The 21805-nt window shown below is 41.7% G+C and overlaps 1 protein-coding gene across 1 annotated transcript in view; it reads left to right on the forward strand.

Moving 5' to 3' along the window:
• Positions 1 to 70: 70 nt before the first annotated feature.
• The window catches only part of DOCK3 (dedicator of cytokinesis 3), a 185528-nt gene continuing 163793 nt past the window's right edge, over positions 71 to 21805 (forward strand). Inside the window, exons 1-2 of the mRNA XM_041426040.1 lie at positions 71 to 214; positions 19444 to 19527. Coding sequence (XP_041281974.1) covers positions 178 to 214; positions 19444 to 19527 — 121 coding nt within the window. The 5' untranslated portion in view covers positions 71 to 177. The remainder of the gene's footprint in view (positions 215 to 19443; positions 19528 to 21805) is intronic.

Raw genomic sequence — 21805 nt, forward strand, 5'->3', positions numbered from 1 at the left:
CAGCGGCGAAGCGACCCCTGAGCACAGCCCCGGCCGGAGCGTGGGGCGGGGGCTGCCGGCGCGGCGCCCCCGCTGAGCGAGGGGGGAGGAGAAGCCGCCCCCGCTCGATGAGCGGCGCCCGCCCGCCCGCCGCGCTCTGCCCGGGGACCGGCGGCCGCGGCCGAGCCATCCAGCAGCATGTGGAGTCCCACCGAGGAGGAGAAATACGGCGTGGGTAGGTGCTGCCGCATCCCTCCCCCGCCCCGCGCGCCCCCTCCTCTCCCGCCGGACCCCGGTGGCTGCGCTGCGCGTGTGGGGGGGCGGCTGTTCCCCTCCCCCGGGGCCGGCGCTGGTCGCGGCGCTGCCCCTCAGGTGGAGCCGGGATGGGGGCAGCGCTGCCCGCGGGGCCGTGGGGGCTGCCCGGCGCTGCCTCCCCTGCCCTGCCCGCACCGCTGGATGCGCTCTGCGTGCGCCTCGCTTCGCGTTATTTCCCCGAGCGCCGCCGCGGCGACGCGAGAGACGAGCGGAGTTCGGGGGCCCGCGCTGGGGTCGGGATCGCACAAATAATCAGAAAACGAGCTGCTGAGCCCTTAATCTACTTAAGCGCGCGGTTCCCTTTTCCCTGCGTTTCCATCTGCGGAGCGAGGCGATGTGTGGATGGAGTTGGGAAGGGGCCGGCGGCGCCGCGGTGTCTTTAGGGGGCGTCGGTGCTGCACCTGCCGGGCCGCGGGGCGAGGGGCGGCCGGGCCGGGGGCTGCAAGGGGCCGGGAGCGGGGCCCGGGGCCTCTGGGCTGCGCCGCTTTTCCGTTGTTTTGGTAAATCGCATTTTACAGTCGTCTGGCCTCGTGGTTGCTCTAATCTGAGGCATCACCGTTGGCGGCTTTGGTTTGTTATTTTAGCGTGTAAATCCCTGATAAGAGCAGAAATGTTACATCTAATGAAGTGGAAGATGCAGAATGCCTTTTGCTTCGCTTTTGCTCATTTCGTTTTAATTTTTTTAAAACTGTTGATTTGTATTATAAAAATAAAAGCTACAACTGCTACCCTGATTAGTTACTTAAACGCCTCATTAAATTTATAGTTATCAGTTGTGCATATTGATTTTCAAGTTCCACAGTGTGTAGTGATGATTGATTTCTACAAAATATTTAAAATAGTATCAACAAATTTGCTACACGATCTGTTAACCGGAACTGTTAAAGTGGGATTTTGGCGATTAACTCATGAGCAATTAGAAGCCTTAATGCCTCTTTGTTAAAATGCTTTCTGTTAATTTAATTATAAAAAAATACTTCTTGCTGATTTTTCATCTTGTACAGCAAGTACAAGATGTACTTGTTAGTACGTCCCACCTGTCTTCCTGGTAAAGAGGGATGAAGCAAATCACTTTTGTTTAAAAACAATAAAATAAAATGCAGCATCAGATGAGGGTAATATAAACAAGTGGCAGAAAATAACACCTGGAAGTCGTTGCTTCCAATCCTGTTGCTGTGTCTGTTGGTCGCTGGGAGAATATGAATTTAACAAGCCCTGATACATCCCAGCTGGATGCATTCAGGAATGCGAAGTTGTTGTTTTGCTGGGGTTTTTTAATGACTTGATGCTGTACTTTTTTTCATACCTCATCTGCCGGGCAAAGGCCACCTCTGTTACCCTAGGGTGAAACTGACTGCTGTAATTGTAGTGGATGCTCCAGAAAATAATTATTTGTCTTCCAAATCTTGTTGTTTTCCTTCTGTTTCTGTAGTTGTTTTTCTTTGCCACGTCACAGCGTTTGATATTCAGTGTTTGTTTTTGTGTTTGGCCCATGTGCTCAAATAAGAAAATCCTTGTTTTACCTTGATCCAGAAAACAGGTGAACTAATTTTTTTATGCAGATATTTGAAAAGAAAAGCTGGGAAATCTCCAGTCAGATTGTAAACAAGTCTGGAAGAGGCATGTGGAAGGGAGAGCAGTGAATGAAAACAAGTGTGATTTCAGTGATGTTCCCTGGGCTGGAAAATATTCCTCTGAGGATGGGGATTTTTCTTTTGCAGACAGCACACCTGTAGGTAGGGCTGAGGTAACAGCTGAGTTGTGCAAGTTTTGGTAGTCTCTAGGCAAGCTTTTTTTATTCTTGAGTAGCTTTAATTACTTTTCTTGTAATTGAAATTTGTTGATAATCCTCCAGAGGAGGAAAATAGGTGAAAAATGCTGCTTATATCTGGAGTTTAGTTACTACAAGTGGGGAGTGGCATATCAGTTTTTCAAAAGTAGATCTGTCATTGCTGGCTGGAAGGTCATTTTTGTGCATTTTGAAGCAAATAGTCTGCAGAAAGTGTGGACCTGAGGGTTTGCTGCTGGGAGGTGCACTGGCAAAAAAAAAAAAAAAAGGGGGGGGGGGGGGGAAATAGCAGTGCAAATTATCCTGATTCCACAAGTAATATGTGCAAAAATAATCTTCTTGGCATGAGTCACTGTTCTGAGCTTATGCCTTTGGGCTTTAGTAGTTTGGGTTTGGTTAGAGCAGTCTCTGTCCAAAAAGCCACTGTGTGTTTTCTCTGTGCTCCTGCTAAACCATGCAAAGTTTTACGATTTGCCTTTGGGTTAAGGCAATAAAATTTCTGTCCCTGTTGATGTAAGCTGAGTGGGATCAGTTATTTCTGCTGCTGGAATACCACAAAGATGTTTCTGGTAGAACAGAAAGGAACGTCTGGGCTTCCAGGCCCTAGACACAGCTGTTCTTGAGTACCAAGGAAGGGGAAAGTACCATTTAAAGGGCTTCATCCTGATGCTGTTGTCTTTGTTTAAAGGAACTTGTGCTCTCTTGCCTTACCTGCGTGGCTGGCTCAGAGGTGATAACTCACAGATATTGATCCTTCAGAAAGACACCACGGTCCCCTCTCAACACCTGGCTGTGGAAGGGCTTTGTGTTCTGCACTGGCTTCCAGGGAGCATCCAAGGCATTTCTCCTGTGCTTGCTGGAGCCCCTCAGCAGATATTCCTGTGCAGCCATGGGCTCTTGGCTGCAGGAGAATGTTACATTTCCTGATGGGAACGTTGGTGCCTTTTGGCCAGTTCTGGAGTTCTCTGTGCCTATCTGCAATTAAAAGAAGTTTCCCACACTTGCAGCTGTAGAACATCTTTGTATTGCCCAGTTCTCATACAAATCACTGCATGCATCTGCAGCAAAGATATTAAAAGATTGCTCAGGATATTTCTAAATAAATTAAACACTCTCCTAACAACCTTGAAGATCTTCCTTGATTTCATTTCTCAGCTGCTATAGCAACTACCTGGTAGCTGTTGTGAGTAATTCCCCTCTATTTAGAAATACTTATATTCAGTGCCTGTAATCCTAACTCTGCTTTTAAAACTTGAGACTTGCTGAAGCAAAGCAGACAGGTTTTCCACAGGTGCTTAAGATGGCCAGTTATGAACACAACAAGAATTCTGAACTGATTATTGAAGATAATGCTCTCTAGCCCTCTAGTGTTTTAGTATTTTTTAAAGCAGTCTCTGTGTTTAAAAACGTATTTATTAAAGTGATCTGATTAGTAACTTTAGTCTTGAAAAGCAAGTATTAAATATTAATGTATTAAAAGAATAAGTTAAATAGAACTCTTTAGTAAACAACATTTGGCTACTCTGTAAGAGCTGATTATTTCATTAGGCTGTCAGTTTTTGCTCTTTTATTTTTGTGCAAGGAGCACATTTAGGTGGCTCTCAGGAAAGTTTTTTTTGGGTTGTTTTTGAGTTTTTTAAAATGTAATTGATGCTGTATCAAGAAGCCACTTTGTATGGCTGACCATATTAAATATGTATGTATTAAGTCACAGAGGAGGAGGAGAACCTGCCTGCATCAACAGAATCTGTTCTTAGTTTATCCAAAAAATTAGGGTTAAAATCTGTTGTTTTATTAAAAAATGCTTTTTTAACCTTTATTTTCACTGCTTACTTGGTAACAATGAAAAATAAATCCATAAGCACAAATACATGCAACAAAACTTTCCCTTGCTCTTACAAAGAAGGGATGGATCATCACAATGTCCTAGTTACGGTTTTGTACTGCAGCTTTTTGATCAGTATCTTGCTTTTCTTTTTTTTCCTCTTGTCACTAAACCTTGGCTTGCACACTTCCAGTTCATATTTATGCTCGGAAAAACAGGACTGCAGAACTTAGAAAAGTTTTCCTTCCTTCCTCAGGGCTTTTGGCACAAGACCCTGCCTTAGCTGTTCACACAAGAGGCAGCTGCTGAAGGGGCTGAGAGTGGCACTGTGGTTTCACTCGCTCACTGGACTGGTTTGTTACAGGTTCAAAAAGGAAACGTTTCAGAGAGGTGGAGAAAAGCCCCCCTCCCAGATGAGGAAAATGCCTATTGTTTGTGTGGGAAGCAATATCAATCCTTGCATCAGGTGCTGTGTTAGGGACACAGGTTATATTTCATTTTCTCTCCTGTGTCCCTGTGCCAGGGGATGTAATTGTCTGGCAGCGGGAGGGAGGTGACTAAGGATATTCTTCAGGGATCTGTCTTGGAACCAAAGCTACGTGCAGGGATGCACTTTGAAACCTTCTCTGCTCCACTGCTTTGGGAAGTGGTGCTGGTACCTGGGGACTTGCTCAGGAAAATAGGATGATCAGGGATTGGAGTAATTTCCATTCTGTACTTTGCTCCTAAGGGCCTTTTTTAACCTATAGACCTTAAGAATGAGCACAGGAATTTGTCAGTCAGGGATCATAAAGGAAATGTATATGTGTTATTTAAGTGGATGGGATATGAATCACACCTTGAAATGTCTCTGGAAAAGAGCAGCTCCCAAGATGCACCTCATGGGATACTATCATATAGAGAGGAGAGGTTACTAAAGTGCATTAAATGTGGTGGGCAACTTCAGCTCCACTCTAGGGTAAAGCTGGAATTCTGTGGGTGCTGATAGAACTTGGAGATTAAATGTCCTGTTTTGTGGCAAGAGATTAATATATTTTGGCTTGTCTGTCCTAGAAAAGACTAAGCCAAAGTCATTGTGGTTAGACCAGCTCTCATAAAGAGCTGATTTGCAGACCTGGATGAGAATTAACCTGTAAGATATCACTACTTTGAGGTGATCTAAATACCAGTTGTCCACAAATGCATTTGCAGTAGAAATTGTCCAACTTTCTAAATACTGGAGGAATGAAGTTGAGAAGCAAATTGCTCACAAAGGCAAGAAGTGAGATGTGTATGCTTAACAGTTCATTGCACAGTTTGTATGGGAGTGTGGGGGTGATCCTGGAGTAAGAAGTGCTAGCAGTGCGGTATGGGGTTTAAATTTGGATGATTTGATGGGTTTTAGAGCAATTTTCTCCATTTCTTTCTAATTGTGCTGTATTAGGTATTCAGTTAAGGCCTGCAGGACTTCAGCCACTGGCCAGTAGGGTGGGGGCAAAAGCACTTCCTCCCCGAATTTATCCCCAGCACACAAGGGATTTGGGTTTTAGAATGATTTTCTAAAGGTGGAAACATTTTGGTGTTTAAGCTTTCTGTCCTCACCTAACAATACGTCCAGTAACAAGAGACGTTTGATGATGTGAGTGGCAAACTTGGACAACTTTTCCTGCATGTTTAATGGAAACAGGGCTGGGTGGGGAAGAACTTGAAACTGGAATTTCTGTGCATAGTAATGCAGATTAAAAGCTTCTGACTTGCTGGAAAAAAGGTTAATCAGGTTCTATCAAGTGCTTCTTATGTGCTTTGGGTTTAAATTAATTGTTTGAGTGTTCAGAGTGAAATTAGTGAGGAAATCTAAAATAATTTCTCTTTTGAACCACTTAAGGAATAGAAAGTTTGTGTGTGAGCATGGGGTGGTGGTGCAGGTTGTGCTTTGCAGCTGCATGTGGGAGTAGAGGAAGGATGACTTTTTATTGGTCCTCTGAGAGCAACTTCCTTAGGGCACAGTCAGTGGCATAGCTCAGCTGGACTTGAGTCCCACTACCCTTGCAAAGCCTTTTTTGCAGCAATGCTGCTGCAAAACAAGTCAGACTCCAATGCAGACATCAGGGAAACATGTAAGAACTATTACCAGAATTTGTAATTATAAAATTCTCTACCATGTATTTGCTGGCATTTCAAAACCCACAAGAGGGGGATAATTGGGAATGAGGAAGTTTTCTATGTTCATATTCACAGTGGCATGTAGACAGACAAGCTTTTATGATTAACACATTAAATAGTTATTTGGAAATGGCTCTCATACAGAAGAGCTGTAACTGCCTGATGGGACCAACAACTGCTGTTATTGGTGGCCATATGTATTCCATAGATTTGTTCTCTTAAGAAATAGGAGCACTTTTCAGATGTGGGTGTGAAAACACCAAAGAACAGGAAGTCTGTGCAAAATTATTTAGCTCTTGAAGAGACTGATGCAACTTTTCCCTCCTTCTCTAGAATTTTTTTTTTTTTTAATTTGTATGGTTATTAAGTTTGTGTCCTTCTCTCAGCTGTGCTATGCACTTACCAAGAGGCCAAAGGAAGCCTGTCATGGGATCTTGGTCCAAAATCAGTTGTGATTGACAGTGGTCTTTCCACTGATTGTTTTGAAGTTATGAATCAACCTTAATCTCACAACGTTTTTCACTTTGTTCTGTTTCAAAATCTGTCTGCTCACTGAACCTCAGGGCAAATACAAAATATCTCACTCAAGCGCCTGATGTTAAAATCAAATCTCTGTTCAAGTTTTTCCATGTCAAAATGAAGTTTGTGAGGTCTTCTGTGATCCTGAAAGCATCTCTAAAGTTTTTTTTGGCCATAATTCCTTCCTCTTAGACATGTTTTAGTGTTTGTCCAAACAATAAGTCCTTAGTCCAAACTTAGGGAATATATTTGAAGGCAGGGAACTGAGGCTTTGAGCAGACTGAGTGCATTCCAGTGCAGTTGTGAGGTGATTACTTATTCCAAGGATAAGACTTCCCTGCATCCCTTTTCATCTTTTAACTACTTTTCCTTTTCTTGAGTCTTTCTGGATATTAAGCCTTAAGAAAAGCTTATGACAAGTGGTGCCAGCTAACTCTTGGTGATTAAAAGCAGGCCTTTGTGCTTTCAGAGGTAAGCTGGTGTTCTCTGAAACATCTAGACAAACCTTTATTTTTATTTCAGTGCAAGGAAGCTTGGGCACTAAATGCTTTTAGTGTTGGCAGTAGGCAGTTGATGGAGCGGTGAATTATTTTATTTTCTTTCTGTTGAATGTAAGTCCCTGAGCTACCCAAGGTGCCGGAGTGTAGCACAGAATGCTTTGGCAGGTGCCTCACTGTTCTGGAAGCCTCTTGTGGCTGTGTTTTTGAGCAGCAGGGCCCTTCTTCCCTCTCAGAATGTTTATGAACAAGTTGTTTATTGGTATCTGCACTTTTAGTGTTCTGAACCTGATAAAGGAACCCTTGAATTCGTGTCAGAGAAACCCAGACCTGTTAAATAGAAGGCAGTTGCAAGCAATATGTGACTGTTTGGGTGACAGTGCACATGGTCCTTTGCCTTGCTCGGATGGGTGCTGGGTGGGCTGCCCAAACAAGTGGTGAAGGGAGCAGAGAGCCTTTCATAGGAGAATATCTCAGGCAGTGCTGGGTACGCCCTGTAGGGAGCAATGTGTGTTTCCAGAACTGAGTCTGGATGTGGGGGGATAGGGGGTGATGCTTCTGTTTCACCCACCCTTTCCTTTGTGGAGAAAAATGCCTGTGGAAGTGTCTGCAGAAAGCTGCCCACTTCACCTAGGCACTGCTTCCTGTATGTGGGGCTGTGTTACATGGACAGAAAGTGTAGGCTCAGGTGAGAAAGTCTCAGCCAGAGAGGGACAAGTAATCCAAACATATCTGAATTACTGGAAAAAAAGGGTTACTGAAAACTGTGGTTTGAACTTTGGTGCATCTTTGTGTTTTGTTTCTCTCTCTAAATGCTCGCGATCTGAATAATTGGTGACCTGAATTTTGATAAAACAAAGATACAACAGTGTAGTTCTGCTGGACCTGTTAGAGCTGGATCAATATTTTTGTGAAATAGTCTTGTCCTGACATCTGCTCTTGCTGTACAGAATGGAGCTGGACACTCCCTGTGGGCCTGGTGTGATGAGAGATGAGGGGAATCCTCTCCATGCTGGTGCCTCTGTTTAAAGGAGATGCTGTGAGGCCATTCCTCCAGCAGGGACTTGTTAGAGTGGGAGGAGCTGTCCTGAGACCTGGAAAGGTCCTGGCACTGCTGTGCTTGACCCGGCTGTCTGTGCAGAGCATCCGCTGGAAGCCTGCCTGCTGGGGAAGATCCCCTGGCAGTGCACGGTGATCTCCACCCCTCTGCCCTCCTCCTGCCTGCTGCTCCAGTTCAGCCCTTCCCAGGGCACTGATCTGAGGGGAGGGGCCACTTGTTTTTCTTTTTAACAGAAAAGTGTTTGGTAATCTATGTGTTCCAAGGGGTTTATGCCAAGGACGATCGTGTTTCAAACACTGGTCTTGCAGGGACAGCTTTTCTTTGGACTCTGGGGCTGAGGAGGTAGAAAATAGGCTTCTCTCTCTTTCTTTATCACAGCAAGGCCCCATATTGCAGCTGCTGATCTTGTTGGGTTTGTTTCGTTTGGTTTTGGCTTTTTCTCCCCCACTTCTGGCAGAAGACCATATTCTCCTTTGAACAGGGGGAAAATAGTTTATTAAAAAAAAACAGTAACAAAATAAGTAGTAATAATAATAATGAAATAAACCTGTGTGAAGGACACAAAAAGAGAAAAGGAGGATTTCCCCAGCATCTCAGATGATGTTGACAGCATTAAATAATGCATGTTTGCTTCAGTCAAGATTGGAAGAGTTAAAAGTCGTGAAAAGAAAGCATTTTCAATTGTCAGTCAAATGCTGTTTTTTTTTTTTTTTTGGTTTTTTTTTTTGTTTTTTTTTTTTTTTTTTTTTTTTTTTTTTTTTTTTTTTTTTTTTTTTTTTTTTGGTATTTTTGTTGCAAACCAAAAAAGTCAAAGTTCTTATGGGTGGATTGACAGGCTTCTTAGATGTCTTCAGCAGAGTTCTTGTGTGGCAGCCAGTATAGGCTGGCTCTATTTATAGAGTTTTCAGCTAAAAGGCAGGAGTGTGTGCTGGTAAATATACTTCTATAAGTCTGCCCTATCCTTCCTGCTGCTCACTGAAAATGTGCAAACTGACCATAAATGCCCAGGTAGCTTTAATGTGTTAAGAACTTATTTAACAGAGAGACAGGAGATGTGAAAGTCTCACCCTGTAGCCTGTGCAGAATGGGACAGGCTGGAAGGTGCTGTGAGGTGATCCCTGAGTTTTGCATGTGTGGACGTGAGCCAGTGGTGTTCTCCTGCAGGCTGCCACGTCCCTGGCTGTGTTCCTGGGCACCAGCATGGTGAGGGAAATGCTCTTTTCCTCCTTTAGTTGCTCTGGGGCTGCACCTTGCAGTACAAGGTGTGAGGTGAGGAGGTGGGAACATGGGGAGAGAAAAGGGTCTGCAAGATCCAGGGTGGTACAACCTGGGAAGTGGAGCATAGGAAAGGATTGGCTCATGGATAGCTGCTGTCTAGGGAGGTACAGAGAAGACGGGGCCAGGCACTTCTCAGAGCTGCAGGGTGAAAGGAGGAGCCATGGGGGCGAATTCCAGTCAGAGACAGTGATTCCCATAGTGCATGTGGGAAAGCCCTGGAGCAGGATGCCTGGAGAGGTGGTGCAATCTCCACCATCCGGGAGAGTCAAGACTTGCTTGGTTTCTTACCTTGTTTCCTGGTGTTGAACAGTTAAGTGCTCAACAGGCTCACGTTTGCAGCCTGTGAAACCCAGCAGTGCAGAGCAGCTCCTCACCTCTCTGGGCAGAGTGTGCTCAGTGCTCTCTTTGCCAGCTGGGTATTGGAAAGAGGGAGAAGGTTTCAGAAACTGAAACAGCCTTTGCCTCTCTTTAAAAGGGAGAAAAAGCCTGCTGCATTTGCTTTCTGCATGGAGGGAATGATGTATGGGTGAATGAACTGATGGAATAGAGTGACAGGAAGAGGATGAAGTAGCAGGATAGATCCTTGCAAAGCTGGGAGCTCAAGACCAGTTCCTTAACACAGCTAAGGCAGTGGACAACGCTGTGGGTTTTGGTCCGTTACTTCTCTCCCACCTCCTGCCACCAGGATGTGAAAAACTATTTTAAACAGCTCATGATTTTTGAGCCCAATCTCTATTTTTATCTTGGAGGGCAGGGGAAGGATGCTTGCAATCCTTTGCTGTGCTACTGAATGATCACCTTTCTTCCCAGGCATCTGTTTCTTTTTTTGCAGGAATATTGTCCTGGTGCTGGTATGACTCAGTAGAAAGAGGCGGTGTTGCTAGGCAGCGGGTGAGCACTTTGCAGATGCCATGTGATGGCAGTAAGCTGCCTTGGAATAATCCATTGGTGGCAGTATTCCTGGCTGAGGTTCTGTACTGCACAAAGAAAGAAGCATCTCTGACTGGAGCAGATGCTGCCTAGCAACTGCCACTGCTCCCCGAGCAGCCTGAAATACCTTCACTTAATTGTACTGTAATTTTGGCAATGCACAGAACCCAAAGTTTTCAGCCTTGCTTTCAGTTTGAAGTATCTTCTTCATCGAGATTTGCCATAAAAGTTCATCAAGACCATTAATAAGGTCAAAAAATTTTAGCCCTCATCTAAATCATGTCTTTTGTTTAATCTGTACTCTTCGATTGTAATGTTTGGATGGCTTTTAATCAGCTTTTGATAATCTTTTTTGTGTGTGTGTATTACATTAGTGCCTGGCAATTCCAATCGGATTAGAGCCCTGTTCTGTGTCATGTGTACTAGTGCACTCTGCAAGGAATGCCCCTTCTGAAAAAAACTTCATGTTTTATTTGGGTTTTTAAGGTGTAATTGGATATATCCTCTCTTCCATATCTAAATGATTCATGTTGTCATCTTGCTTAAACAGAGGAATGTTTTAGAAGTGCTGGACCTGGGGTCTGTTCCCTGTATTCTTTGTGAACGTACTTAATGAATGAGGCCTGGACTTGCAAATAAATCTGCAAGTCTCAGATTCATTTCTGGGAAATAATTGAAACCCTCACCCACAATTAAAAATTTAAATACTTGGAAGGTGTATTGTCAGGGTGAAAACATTATTGTAGGTATTTGTAGAATGAAATGGAAATGTTTTTCTTTTCATTTCCTCATGGTTCTGCTCCCTTGTCAAATATTATCAGACTCTTACTGTGCAATCTATGAAGCTGCCAGGCTTAATCAAGCAGTTCCACAAAGGAAAAAATTAATCATATTGGCCTTTAATTTTGGTCTAAAAATGTGAAAGGATTTTTTCATCGTCGACTCCATCTTGTTATTTTAAATCATTAAACCCACAATTTTCTGTCTTCAAGAACTACTCCTTTTGCTGGGAAGAGGTTTGTGGTTCTGGGAGCAGCTCAGGCTGGAAGGTGCAGCGAGGTTTGGGAGGTATTAATTCAGTGCTGCCGTAGGCGTGGTTGTGCAACACAGTCGCCTCACAGAAAGGTAAAGCTAAATCTCGCCTCTCTCTTGTCCTCTTGGGATCATTTGTGTCAGTGCTGGATTTCCTGCCCAGTCATCCTGCCTAGCCTGGAGACTGTTCCCTCTGCCATCCCTAAATGCAAAAAATCCACACCTGCTCTTCTTGGAAAATACATTATTAAGCAAAGGTAGCTTAGAAAATTCTCAAAACACAAATACTGTGGAGTGGAAGAATAAAAATTGTTGGCTTGCTTGTTTCATACAATTCCTGGGAGTGTTGATGACACAGGAGCCAAACAAGTGAACCCCCATTTCTGTGTGATGGAAGAATTGTGTGAGTTCTGGGCTGATGGGGCTGTTAAAAAGTTGATGTGGTTCTGCAGCATTTGGGTGGCTCCATAGAAGAAAATGGATAGAAAATGCTACTAAATACACACATAAAATTAATACAAACAGAAACCTCCTTTTAGGAAGGCCCGGTCCACATATGTCTCAAGCTGGAGGAAGCCACATCCTTGCCCTGTTCTAATACCCTTCATTCCCCTCCTTGCTTTAGCTGCTGTAAGGGGAAAAGTATTGGATTTAGACCCATTTTTGGTCTCACCTGGTGACTCTTGGGTTACATGGAGCCTTTATTATCATCTGGGTGTTATAGGGAAGAAAATAAAGTTTATCTTGTTCAGCTCTTAAACCTAGCATATATTGTGTCATACTAGACACTTTTAATAGCTGGATTAATTGGAAAAATTATTTGAGGGAAAGATACATACTCATCATAAGATTAGTTTATCAGTTTGGAGTAATTAGATTATTTTCTTAAATATTATATACTAGATCATTTAATATTGATCTAGTATTTAATTCAGTCTTTAATACTAATCAATCTAAGTCTATCTTAAGCTCAGGGATTGACTTGTGTTTTGTGTTAACTGGCGACAATGAGTAGTAGTTGAATACAAAATGCTGTATAAGGACTGTGAAATGTCAGTGTTTGTGTTTACCCTAAGTAAACACATACTCCAAAGTCGTAGCTGGTGTGATAGAGGTGTGAGTTTAAAACATGCTTATGTGTTATAAGGCATAAATTCCACCGTCAGAGAACTGGAGAACTTTGACGTTTGTAGCACAGAACACAAGTCAGTGCCTGCTCGGTGTGATTTTACCTTGTCAAGGTATTTTGGGTATGGAGCAATGCAACTGCGGCTGTGCCTCTCCCATATGTTATCCCTGCCATTCCTCCTGAAATGGGTTTAGTTGAAGATCTACTGAGGGATGGTCAGTGCATAATCTCAATAACTGCAAGCTGAGTGTGGTACACTCAGTAATTTTTTATAAAAATTAAATTACATACTTGAACCTGAAACACTTGTTCTGCAAGTGTCATCTAAAATTATTGCAAGCTACCAGGATTTTAATAAGGCAGATAAAAATATTAGCAATGAGTTTAGAACTGGAAAAAACTGTCACAAAGTCCAAGAAGATCTGTCTTTTGTAAATGGAGATATGTTCAAAATTCATGAAATTAAATTTTTTTCCCCAAAATTAGTCCATAGAGTCCATTAAATCATGGCTTTACCAACATCTTCTGATAAAGAAAAATCAAAATGTGATTTAGCGTATTGGATCTGTTCCAGTAGCAATGCTTTCTATTGTGGATGTGAAAACCTGGGAAATACATAATAATTTTAATTGTTATGATTTAATGATCAGGCTTTTAATGATCGGGCTGTGATTGGGAGATACATAGTTTAGATTTGGAGAAGGAAAAAGCAACAATGTAAACATGGAAAGGTCTTGAACTGATTTTGTTTCTCAGTCCTCACTTAAATCAGTTCTTCTGATTTTCATTGTTACATCTTGGACAGTGAGGAGGGAAGGGGCTCTGTTCCTTTATGAAAGTAAACAAATTACTCATAAGCTGAATTGATATTATGTAGTGTAAATAGAACATTATGCAAGATCAAAATATTTTTGTAGTCTTCAGTGAAATGTGTAGAAATAGGTTAAAAAAATAAGAAAGTAGATGGGAAGGCATATAGCCCTGTCAGTTCATTGCATGACTTTGAGTAAATGCTAAGAAAAAATGATGTTTTAAGGGGCTGAGCAGCTGGATGTGTTGGGCTGGGTAGTTCTCTGACTCCCTGTTGTCCTGGGTCTTCCCACTGTTGATGTGACAAATGTGGCACATTTCCATTACTGTGGTTATCAGGGCATTGGCATCCATTTGAGAGAAGAAATGATCAGTGGCAGCATTGCAGCCCAGATGAGACTGGGCGGGCAGGTTGGGACGCAGGCACCGGAATTGGAAAGAATTATAAGGGCCAGATACATTTTAAATTCTATCGCCGCAAAAATGAAACCACCTCTGTGGCTGGCAGCAGAAGGTGACAGTGACACAGGTGAAACCTGACTCAGCATTTCTCTGGGAGTTGTGCTCTGCTCTTTGCCGTCCTGCTGCTCAGATGAGGTCCCGAAGCAGTCGCTGGCACGGGACAGCAGAGGCTCAGGCGGTGATCCCTGGATCACCCAGCGCTGCGGCCCCGGTGTGCTGCCCCGGCCGTGGCTGCAGTCGGGGTGGAGCTTTCCCCAGGCTCTGCTGCTTCCTGGGACTGGGCCTTGCGGAGCCGAGGGTGGGGCACATCCAGAGATTTGTCCTGCCGGCTTTGGAGCTTGGGTGATTATTTCATTTCTGTCACCCACAGTATCTCATGAGGACTTTCACAGTTTTTGCACTGTGCGGAAAAATATTTTAATTAAGTTCTGAACTCTGCTGCTTCATTTGACACTGCTCTGCTTTTTGAACTGGAAGGAGTGAATAGCAACAGTTCCCTGTGCACCTTCTGTCAGTTATCCCCTCTCCACACTTTCAGCCTTCCTGGTACAGAAGTCCCATATTGGTTAACAATCAATCACATTTCAGTCCTTATTCAGTCTATGTTCTCTCTCTCTACTTTCTACCTGTTCTTATGCTGTTCAGTCCTTTTTGGCAAAGGGGAAAACTGGCACATGGGGTTCATTGGGAATTTTATGCAGTACTGTGGGTAATGGTGTCTTCCCTTTTTCCCCAAGACCATGTTCTGTGTGATGTGTGGGGTGGTCTCTGACATATGGTGGCTGAGCACTGAGTTTTATGGTAAGACCTCTGACATTCCAGAGTTCCACTCAGTGTGGCACTAGCAAGGGAGGAGATGATGATTTTTTGTGTGAGGTGAGGTTTGTTCATCCCTCATGGAATGCCAGACAGGTGAACTGAACACTGCTCATCTCCAGTTCTGCCAGTTGTGCTTGTGGAGCTTGGGTCCATCTCTAGCTCTTTATTACTCTGAATAGCCTGAGTGGCCTTATAAATTTTGGGGCTTCTCTAAACTATGAGCTTTTTTGGATTATTTAAGAATACTTGAAATGGGAAAGATTCCAACAGAGATCCCTTCAGAGCTTGCTGCTCAATCTGTCCTCACTAAGGGAAATGGCTCTTTTATTTCACATCCCTTTGCTGATTATTTATCTGTGCAAACACCTTCCCACTTTATCACAGCCAAGTGCATTTTCTTCAAGAGCTATTGACAGGGGCTGTTTGAGAAGATGGTTTGTGAAACCTCCTGATTTGTATCAATTGGATCTTCTTTGTTCACATAGCAAGGAGCTGCTTTAGGTGGAGCGCAGGAGGAATCAGAGGTGTGCAAAGATGCATTGGCTTAACAGGTCCTGTTTATCTTTTGATGCAGTTTCTCTTCTACTGGTGACTTGCAGTGCAGCTGTTTACATTGCACTGTGTCAGGGCATATCCATGGGCAAGGAAAAATCTGTCATCTTCCGGATCCTTGACTTTTGAAACCATTTTTCCAAGGTCATCTCTTCTTGTATGTTGTACTCCACAATTCCTTCCTATGTTCTGGTACAGCATGAGAGTCACTGCCTGTGTGAACTGGTTTGTGCCGTTCTTACTGATAAATTCCAGAGGTGAAGAGGGAAGAATTTCCTTTGCTGTGGTCCATTTTAAGTACTACAGATAAGGGACTTCAGTCTTGGAGATAATTCCTGGATCACATGGCATGTAGTGCTTTTTCAAAGCTTTCCTCTTTAGCAAATGTTGGCTTTAACTGCTGGCTGAAGTGACTTTGTGAGGGGAACTACGACCTCCTTATAGAGCTGAATGATGGCAAGGGGCTTCACATCTGAAAATGGATATTAAATATTTCAGCAGCGTGTCCTGTGTGTCCTGAGTCCAAGAGGGATCAGTTAACTGGTGGGTAAAAGCTTTGCTTTGTGCCTGTTTTGATGATGTGTTACTTGTGTGTTCTGGTGACCAAGGACATGGATCTTACAAGAAATGGTGGAAGCTTACAGACTGATGGACAGTTTGTAGGTGATCGTGTTGGGTAAGGAATTTCTGTGTGGAAAGGAAAGAAATCAGTTGTCAGAGTCCTCTCTGTAAATGGTTTTCTTCAGAATAGTTGAATTACTCTGTATTTCTCATTTATATTTGCAATCACATTTTTCAAATAATGCTGCTAAGAAGAACTATGTACATAAAAGAGACTCTATAAATAAGATTGTCTTGTATAATGCATTTTTAGCTTAACAAATGAGTAACATCCATAACTTTTTTGGAAGTAACTGTTGGAATAATAAATCAGACTATAAAAGAACCTTAAATTTCTGTGATTCTGTCATAATCAGGCATTGTTTTTACCATCTTTTTTTATTTCAGAAATGTTAAATTTTGTTCTTGTTACACAGTTTAGCAAGACAGTTTGGTCTATTGGATCAGTTTACTTGGATTCTTTAATTTTTCCTGACTTTGATTTAGTGTGTCTGGAAAATAATTTACTCTTGAGATTTGGCTTCCACTGTTTTGATAATATCTATATTGCTATTCACCGATCCTAGGGATTGATTATAAAAATTGTCAAACAGAAGAGACTAACATAATTTATTGATGATTACAAAAGGAATTGGATTCCATACTGTTGTATTGAGAATGAAGGGGGAGCATTACTTTTGTATAGAATTAATTTTCTAATTGAGTATGATCACCAAGATTGTATCTAGAGCTGATGGAATCAGTTAATTTCTGTTTTGTAAGTTTTGCTTATTTATTCTTTTTTTGAGTGAAGTAGACCTAAGAAAAGAGCTTTGTTTATCTTATGAACAGAGTGCTCTGAATTCTGAAGAACTGGTTACATATTGTAGAGTCCTTGTATCAGAAGTTCTTTGTGTGTCCAGTCGAATCCTTTTAAAAATGGACAGTTTGTATCTGTAAACTAACACATCTATTAGGATTACTTCCTGTAATACCAACTTTATTAAAGTCACCATTCCTGACCATATTTTAAAAAAATGTTTCTATCAGCAATTGAAAAAAAACCCCGTTACTGTCTTTTCCTGGTACCTTTCCTTTAGCTTTTATTCCAGGCTCACCTGTATTATTACATAATAGGCAGATATTTGATAGCCAAAGGACTGGTAATTTCTTTCCCAGCTGCATCCTTGATTCAGTAGCTTTAATATGGTAAATAATTGTCATAGGAAGCCAGCTGCTGTTTGTTAATTCAGAGCACCTGATGCAATGTTAGCATACAATAATACTTTTCAGAGTTACTGTTTCTTGTTGGGCTTGGCTGAGTAAAACCAGCCAAGTTGTTTTTCCTCCATGATTTAACTTTTCTATTGTCTACAACCACTAACACCCCCATGTGCCATGACTGGTGTCTCTGTCATGAGATCAGTGTTCATGTTCAGAACAGATGAAAATGGTCTAGAAATTGGCTTTTAATATTACCATGCCCATATTAATTCTTAAAATTAATAATGTGTCTGAAATTACTCTCATAAATGAATATCTAATTACTGTATTAACACTTCATTTTGTTTTCTGGTGTTTTCAAAGGTAGCTTTATACTCAAGCTGTTTGGAATTCCCCTTTTTGAGACATACATGAATTTTTTAGTGGTTTTGTCATTTTTGAACTAAAAAAAATCACATTTTAATACAGGACTTTGTTGTATTTTGCAAATCAGCTTGTATGTTCTTAATCTGGTAAAATTGCAAATTAGAAAAGAGAAAACATTTTCTGTACTTAAAAGATCCAGCTATATAAAATACCGAAGAGGAAAAAAAAAGAAGGAAAAGCCATTGGAGGTTTGATTATGTCCTGCTAGTTCATCATTTCAGTTGTCATTGTTCCTGTACTTTGGGAGAGGCTTTAAGTAGTTTTTCTTTGGTTGAAATCCATATTTATGATTTCCTCATGGGTGAAGAATGGATCCAGAATGCTGATGAGCTTAGTTTTTGTTGGATTATGCTGTCTGCAGTATTCCAGTCTGGAGCCAGTTGTTGTGTTTCTCCTGCCTCTGATGTAAACAAGAATTTAAAGCCTCATTTAACTGACGGTGACTTCTGCTGGGCCATAAGAGCTGAGAGAGCAGTTTAGGTTTGTTGATGAAATTCTGAGTTCTTAACTCTTGGGATTAAATCCTGCATTGAGTCTCACTGTGGAAGTGCAAGCATTTGATGCCATTTGGTTCCCTTTAGATCTTTTTTTCAATCTTTCTTGTATTGGCCTCATCTGGGTGTTTGCCTGGCGGGTGTAGTTTGTTCTTTCTTTCCCTTGCCCATTATGGAGTGTGTGCAAAGGGTTAAAATGCAGTTTTGTTTTGGTGGAAGTTTTGTCTCTGTGTTTCTCATTTCTTAGGAATTCAAGGTTCAAGAGACCTACCTCATGGTACATGGTGCAGGTGGGAGTCTTGGCTTCCATGGTGTTCTTCCCCTGGACTTCAGCCTGTCTGCTTCATGTGCAGTCAGAAGGGACTCATGGCTTTGGCATGGGAGGATCTTTAGGGAGGAGCTGGACTCAGCTGGTTGGAGCATGGTGCTGGGAACTCCAGGGCTGTGGGTTTGATCCCTCTATAGGCCATTCACTTGAGTTGGACTCAGTGATCCTGGTGTGATCCTTCTAACTCAGAATATTCTGTGAAATGTGCCTCCATCATATGGGAATATCTTGACCACAGCTGGAGTGTTTGCATTCCAAGGGGAGTGAATTTTCTCTTGAATTGGAGAAAAGGGTGGTGCCCACTGGGGGTCACTGTTTCAGCTCGTGGAATTCCACGTGTAATGCTGGGAGTGTGGAGGTGACACACAGGGAGCTCTCCTGGGTGTGTGTGTGTGTACCTGGAGCAAGGTACTGGAGTGCCTGTGTTAAATCTGTGCCTGGGGGAGGTAGGGCCTGACCTGCAATTCACCCTTTGTTCTGACATCTCATGTTTGAGGGAACTACCCGTGCCCATGTCCCTGCTGTATTTTGGTAAATATCGCTGAAGAATTTATCATTATACGCTGTGAATTTTTAAAATGTCTTTTAAAAATTGAGCTTCGTTTATTATTTTTAATTATTGTATTAATATTTTCTGAAACATTAAGATGGGTTATTTTCCCTGGTTAATGAAAATTAAAGATACCTGGAAAAGATGCGTTATCATGTTAGATAGTGCTTATGAAAAGTACAGATTCTTATGAATTGTTTCATATGTCTGCTTAAATATAATCTATGGTGTTACAGGATTTTTGCAGTCTATTAAATGCACAGATGATATTTGAAATAGTTTCAACTTGGAGAAAAGTAATTGCTGGAGTTGATTTCCTGTTTTAATCTCTGCAATTTGGGCAGCCTGTTCCATTGATGGGTTGTGGAGTAGAGTAGGAATTGTGAGACAAGGAAATCTTTGTATGCAATATAAATCAGGGGTTGCTGATTAAAGTGATTACAAACCTTGCTTAATTTAAAAAATCTTTTTAAAAGCTCAGCTTTTATGGTGTTGTGGACCTTAATTTCCGATAAGGGCCGGAATAAACACACCTGATCAGGAAAAGTTGGCTGACAGGTTTTCTGGGCAGCTATGTCAGAGCTATTTTTATGCAGGGAGTGAGCTAAGGGCTATGCTTAGAAGAAAATTCACACAAAGATCCAAGCCTCATATGTCTCTCTCTCTTTTTCCCCACCCTCTAGTGATATGCAGCTTCCGAGGAACTGTTCCGCAAGGCTTGGTCCTGGAACTAGGTGAAACTGTCCAGATCCTGGAGAAATGTGAAGGTAAGTGTGATGTCCAAGCAGGAACCCCATTTTCTATGTAAGGATGTACCAGTATCTTAATCTAGCAGATTTTAATAAGTTCTTTGGAAATCATGATGCATCAAATCAAAGCACTTGAATAAAACCTACTCTGACCCACTTTCCGTAGGAAAGGCTGAGTGCTCTTGGCACTAATCCAGTCTGATAGGGGGTCAGTGTGTTTGAAGTTAACCATCTGTCCAGAAAATCTTGAACCCTGACCTGATTGTTGTATTATAACTGGGTCTTACACTGAATTTTCATCATATAAAGTATAGAATTAGTATCTTTTTTTTTACTGTATTTTCTCAGTGTGACAGTTATGCATTTCTATGAAGTGTATCAGTTTAATTACTTAGAAACACCTGAACAGGTGGAAAATACTAGTTATTAAATAGATTAACACTATCAGAAAAAATGTAAAAAATATGGGTTTAGGGGAGGTTTTTTTACATTTATCTTGATGTGTGTTTTTGTACCTAAAGCAAAATGCCATTGTAAATTTTACAGTTCTTACATGACTGGAGATGTCTGTGTGTGAATAGATCAAATGTCCTAATGCTCTCCTTTATTCACAATGAAGAATGTGATTGAAGCTGTATGTAAAAGGAGAATTATTCTAATGTGAAGCCAGCGTTGTAAAATGTGTCTGGTGAGAAGTAGGTTGACAAGATACAGTAAGAGTACATGTTTCACTGTAGCCTGAGGTGGAATAATGTAACCTTATTCCTGAAGTGTTGAACAAATTCAAAACCCAGATCCACAAATTTGAATTCCAAATTAACATTCCACAAAGCTGTAGATGTCGTTTCTGTTTGTTCAGGTTAAAGAAATTTTTCATCTCCAGTGTTAATGTTGCTCCCCAGACCTTCTGCATGCTTGTCAGCAGGCTCTGCTTTGCCTCTCTCACGCCTAGAATTGTCTTTTGCTCTAGATGCTTTTTCTTGTACTCAGGTGTTTGTTTTCCCACTGACTTAACTCATCACAAAAAAGTCACCTTCTCTATGCTAATTTTTCTAGTAATGTATGTTTGTAAAAATTCTGTTGAATGAGAGCTTTGCAGTGCAGTGGAGAAAATTACCCACAAAGAAGCTTGCTGTAAACAATCCCATGCTTTTTTAAAAACCACAAGTGCTGTGATGGGCTAAGCTGTGCTCGCACACTGAGGGCAGATTGTAATTATTCTACCAGGTCTTGTAAATTAGAACATGGTGCAAGCTCAGGAAAAAAGTATCCCTTTGCTTAGGGATAAATCTAAGGGAATTAAACACTGTATGTTGCTGAAAGCAGTCGTGGTGTTTTCCAACCATTTCTGGGAAATAAAAGCACAATCTCCAAGGATCGGGTTTTTTTATGAAAAGGAAGTGGATAATCCAACTTGTCTTTACAGTGTTTAAACAACTAGGCTTTGCATATTTCCTTTGCTGGTAGTTTTGAGGATGGTTCCTCAAAAGCATTCATGCCAGTCTTCAAATTGCTGAGAAAGGAGGTCCTCAGACAGGGTTTTCCTGGATGGAAGATTGTACAGATTTTTTTTTTTTTTTTGCTTTGTATTTTAAGCCCTCCATCCTGTCATTTTGGCTGAGGTGCCTTTACCATGGACTTTGTGTATAGAAAGATGGATTAATTTTGATAATAGCATCTGGAACTCCACACTGTGAAACTCATCTGAATATTCAGATTGTCTGTGCTGCAGCTCTTGCATGTGTGAATTATGCAAAAAAGCACACTAAATGTGCAAAGCAGGCTCTTAAAAGGGGAAAAAAAGCAGTTGCTTTTTAAGCATTCTTGTCTAAGTGGTTGTTTAACAGGGTCCTCTACTTCTGTGTTCTTTGCTGGGGATTCTTTTGTGTAGACAGACTGGATAAAATAATGTTAACCCACACAAAATAAGGGTCACTGCTGTGAGAGTCACAGGAGATCCATTGCTGTTTCAGCTTCACTTCTTGAATAGTTTATGCATAATTGTCTGCAGCAGGGATTTTTCTGTCTGGGTTGAAAAGATTCACATACACAGAAACTTTTAGTGATGTGAACTATGATTTCAGAGACTCGCTGGAGAATTCAAGGCTGACAAAGATTCAAAGAGTAGCTATACTTCTGAATGTGCTTATTTTTAATCGTAATAACTTACTGAATAACTGTATTTGTATTACAAAAGAGCAAGTGCTCTTCTGTAGTGATTGGTGTAAGAAGCAGTCCCTGCTTTTAGTGCAATTGAATGAAAGAGGAGGGAATTTCCTATTTCAAGATTTTGGGT

The sequence above is a fragment of the Onychostruthus taczanowskii genome, unplaced genomic scaffold (genome assembly GCF_017590055.1).
Source record: "Onychostruthus taczanowskii isolate IOZ18803 unplaced genomic scaffold, ASM1759005v1 scaffold9, whole genome shotgun sequence".
NCBI classification, from domain to species: domain Eukaryota; kingdom Metazoa; phylum Chordata; class Aves; order Passeriformes; family Passeridae; genus Onychostruthus; species Onychostruthus taczanowskii.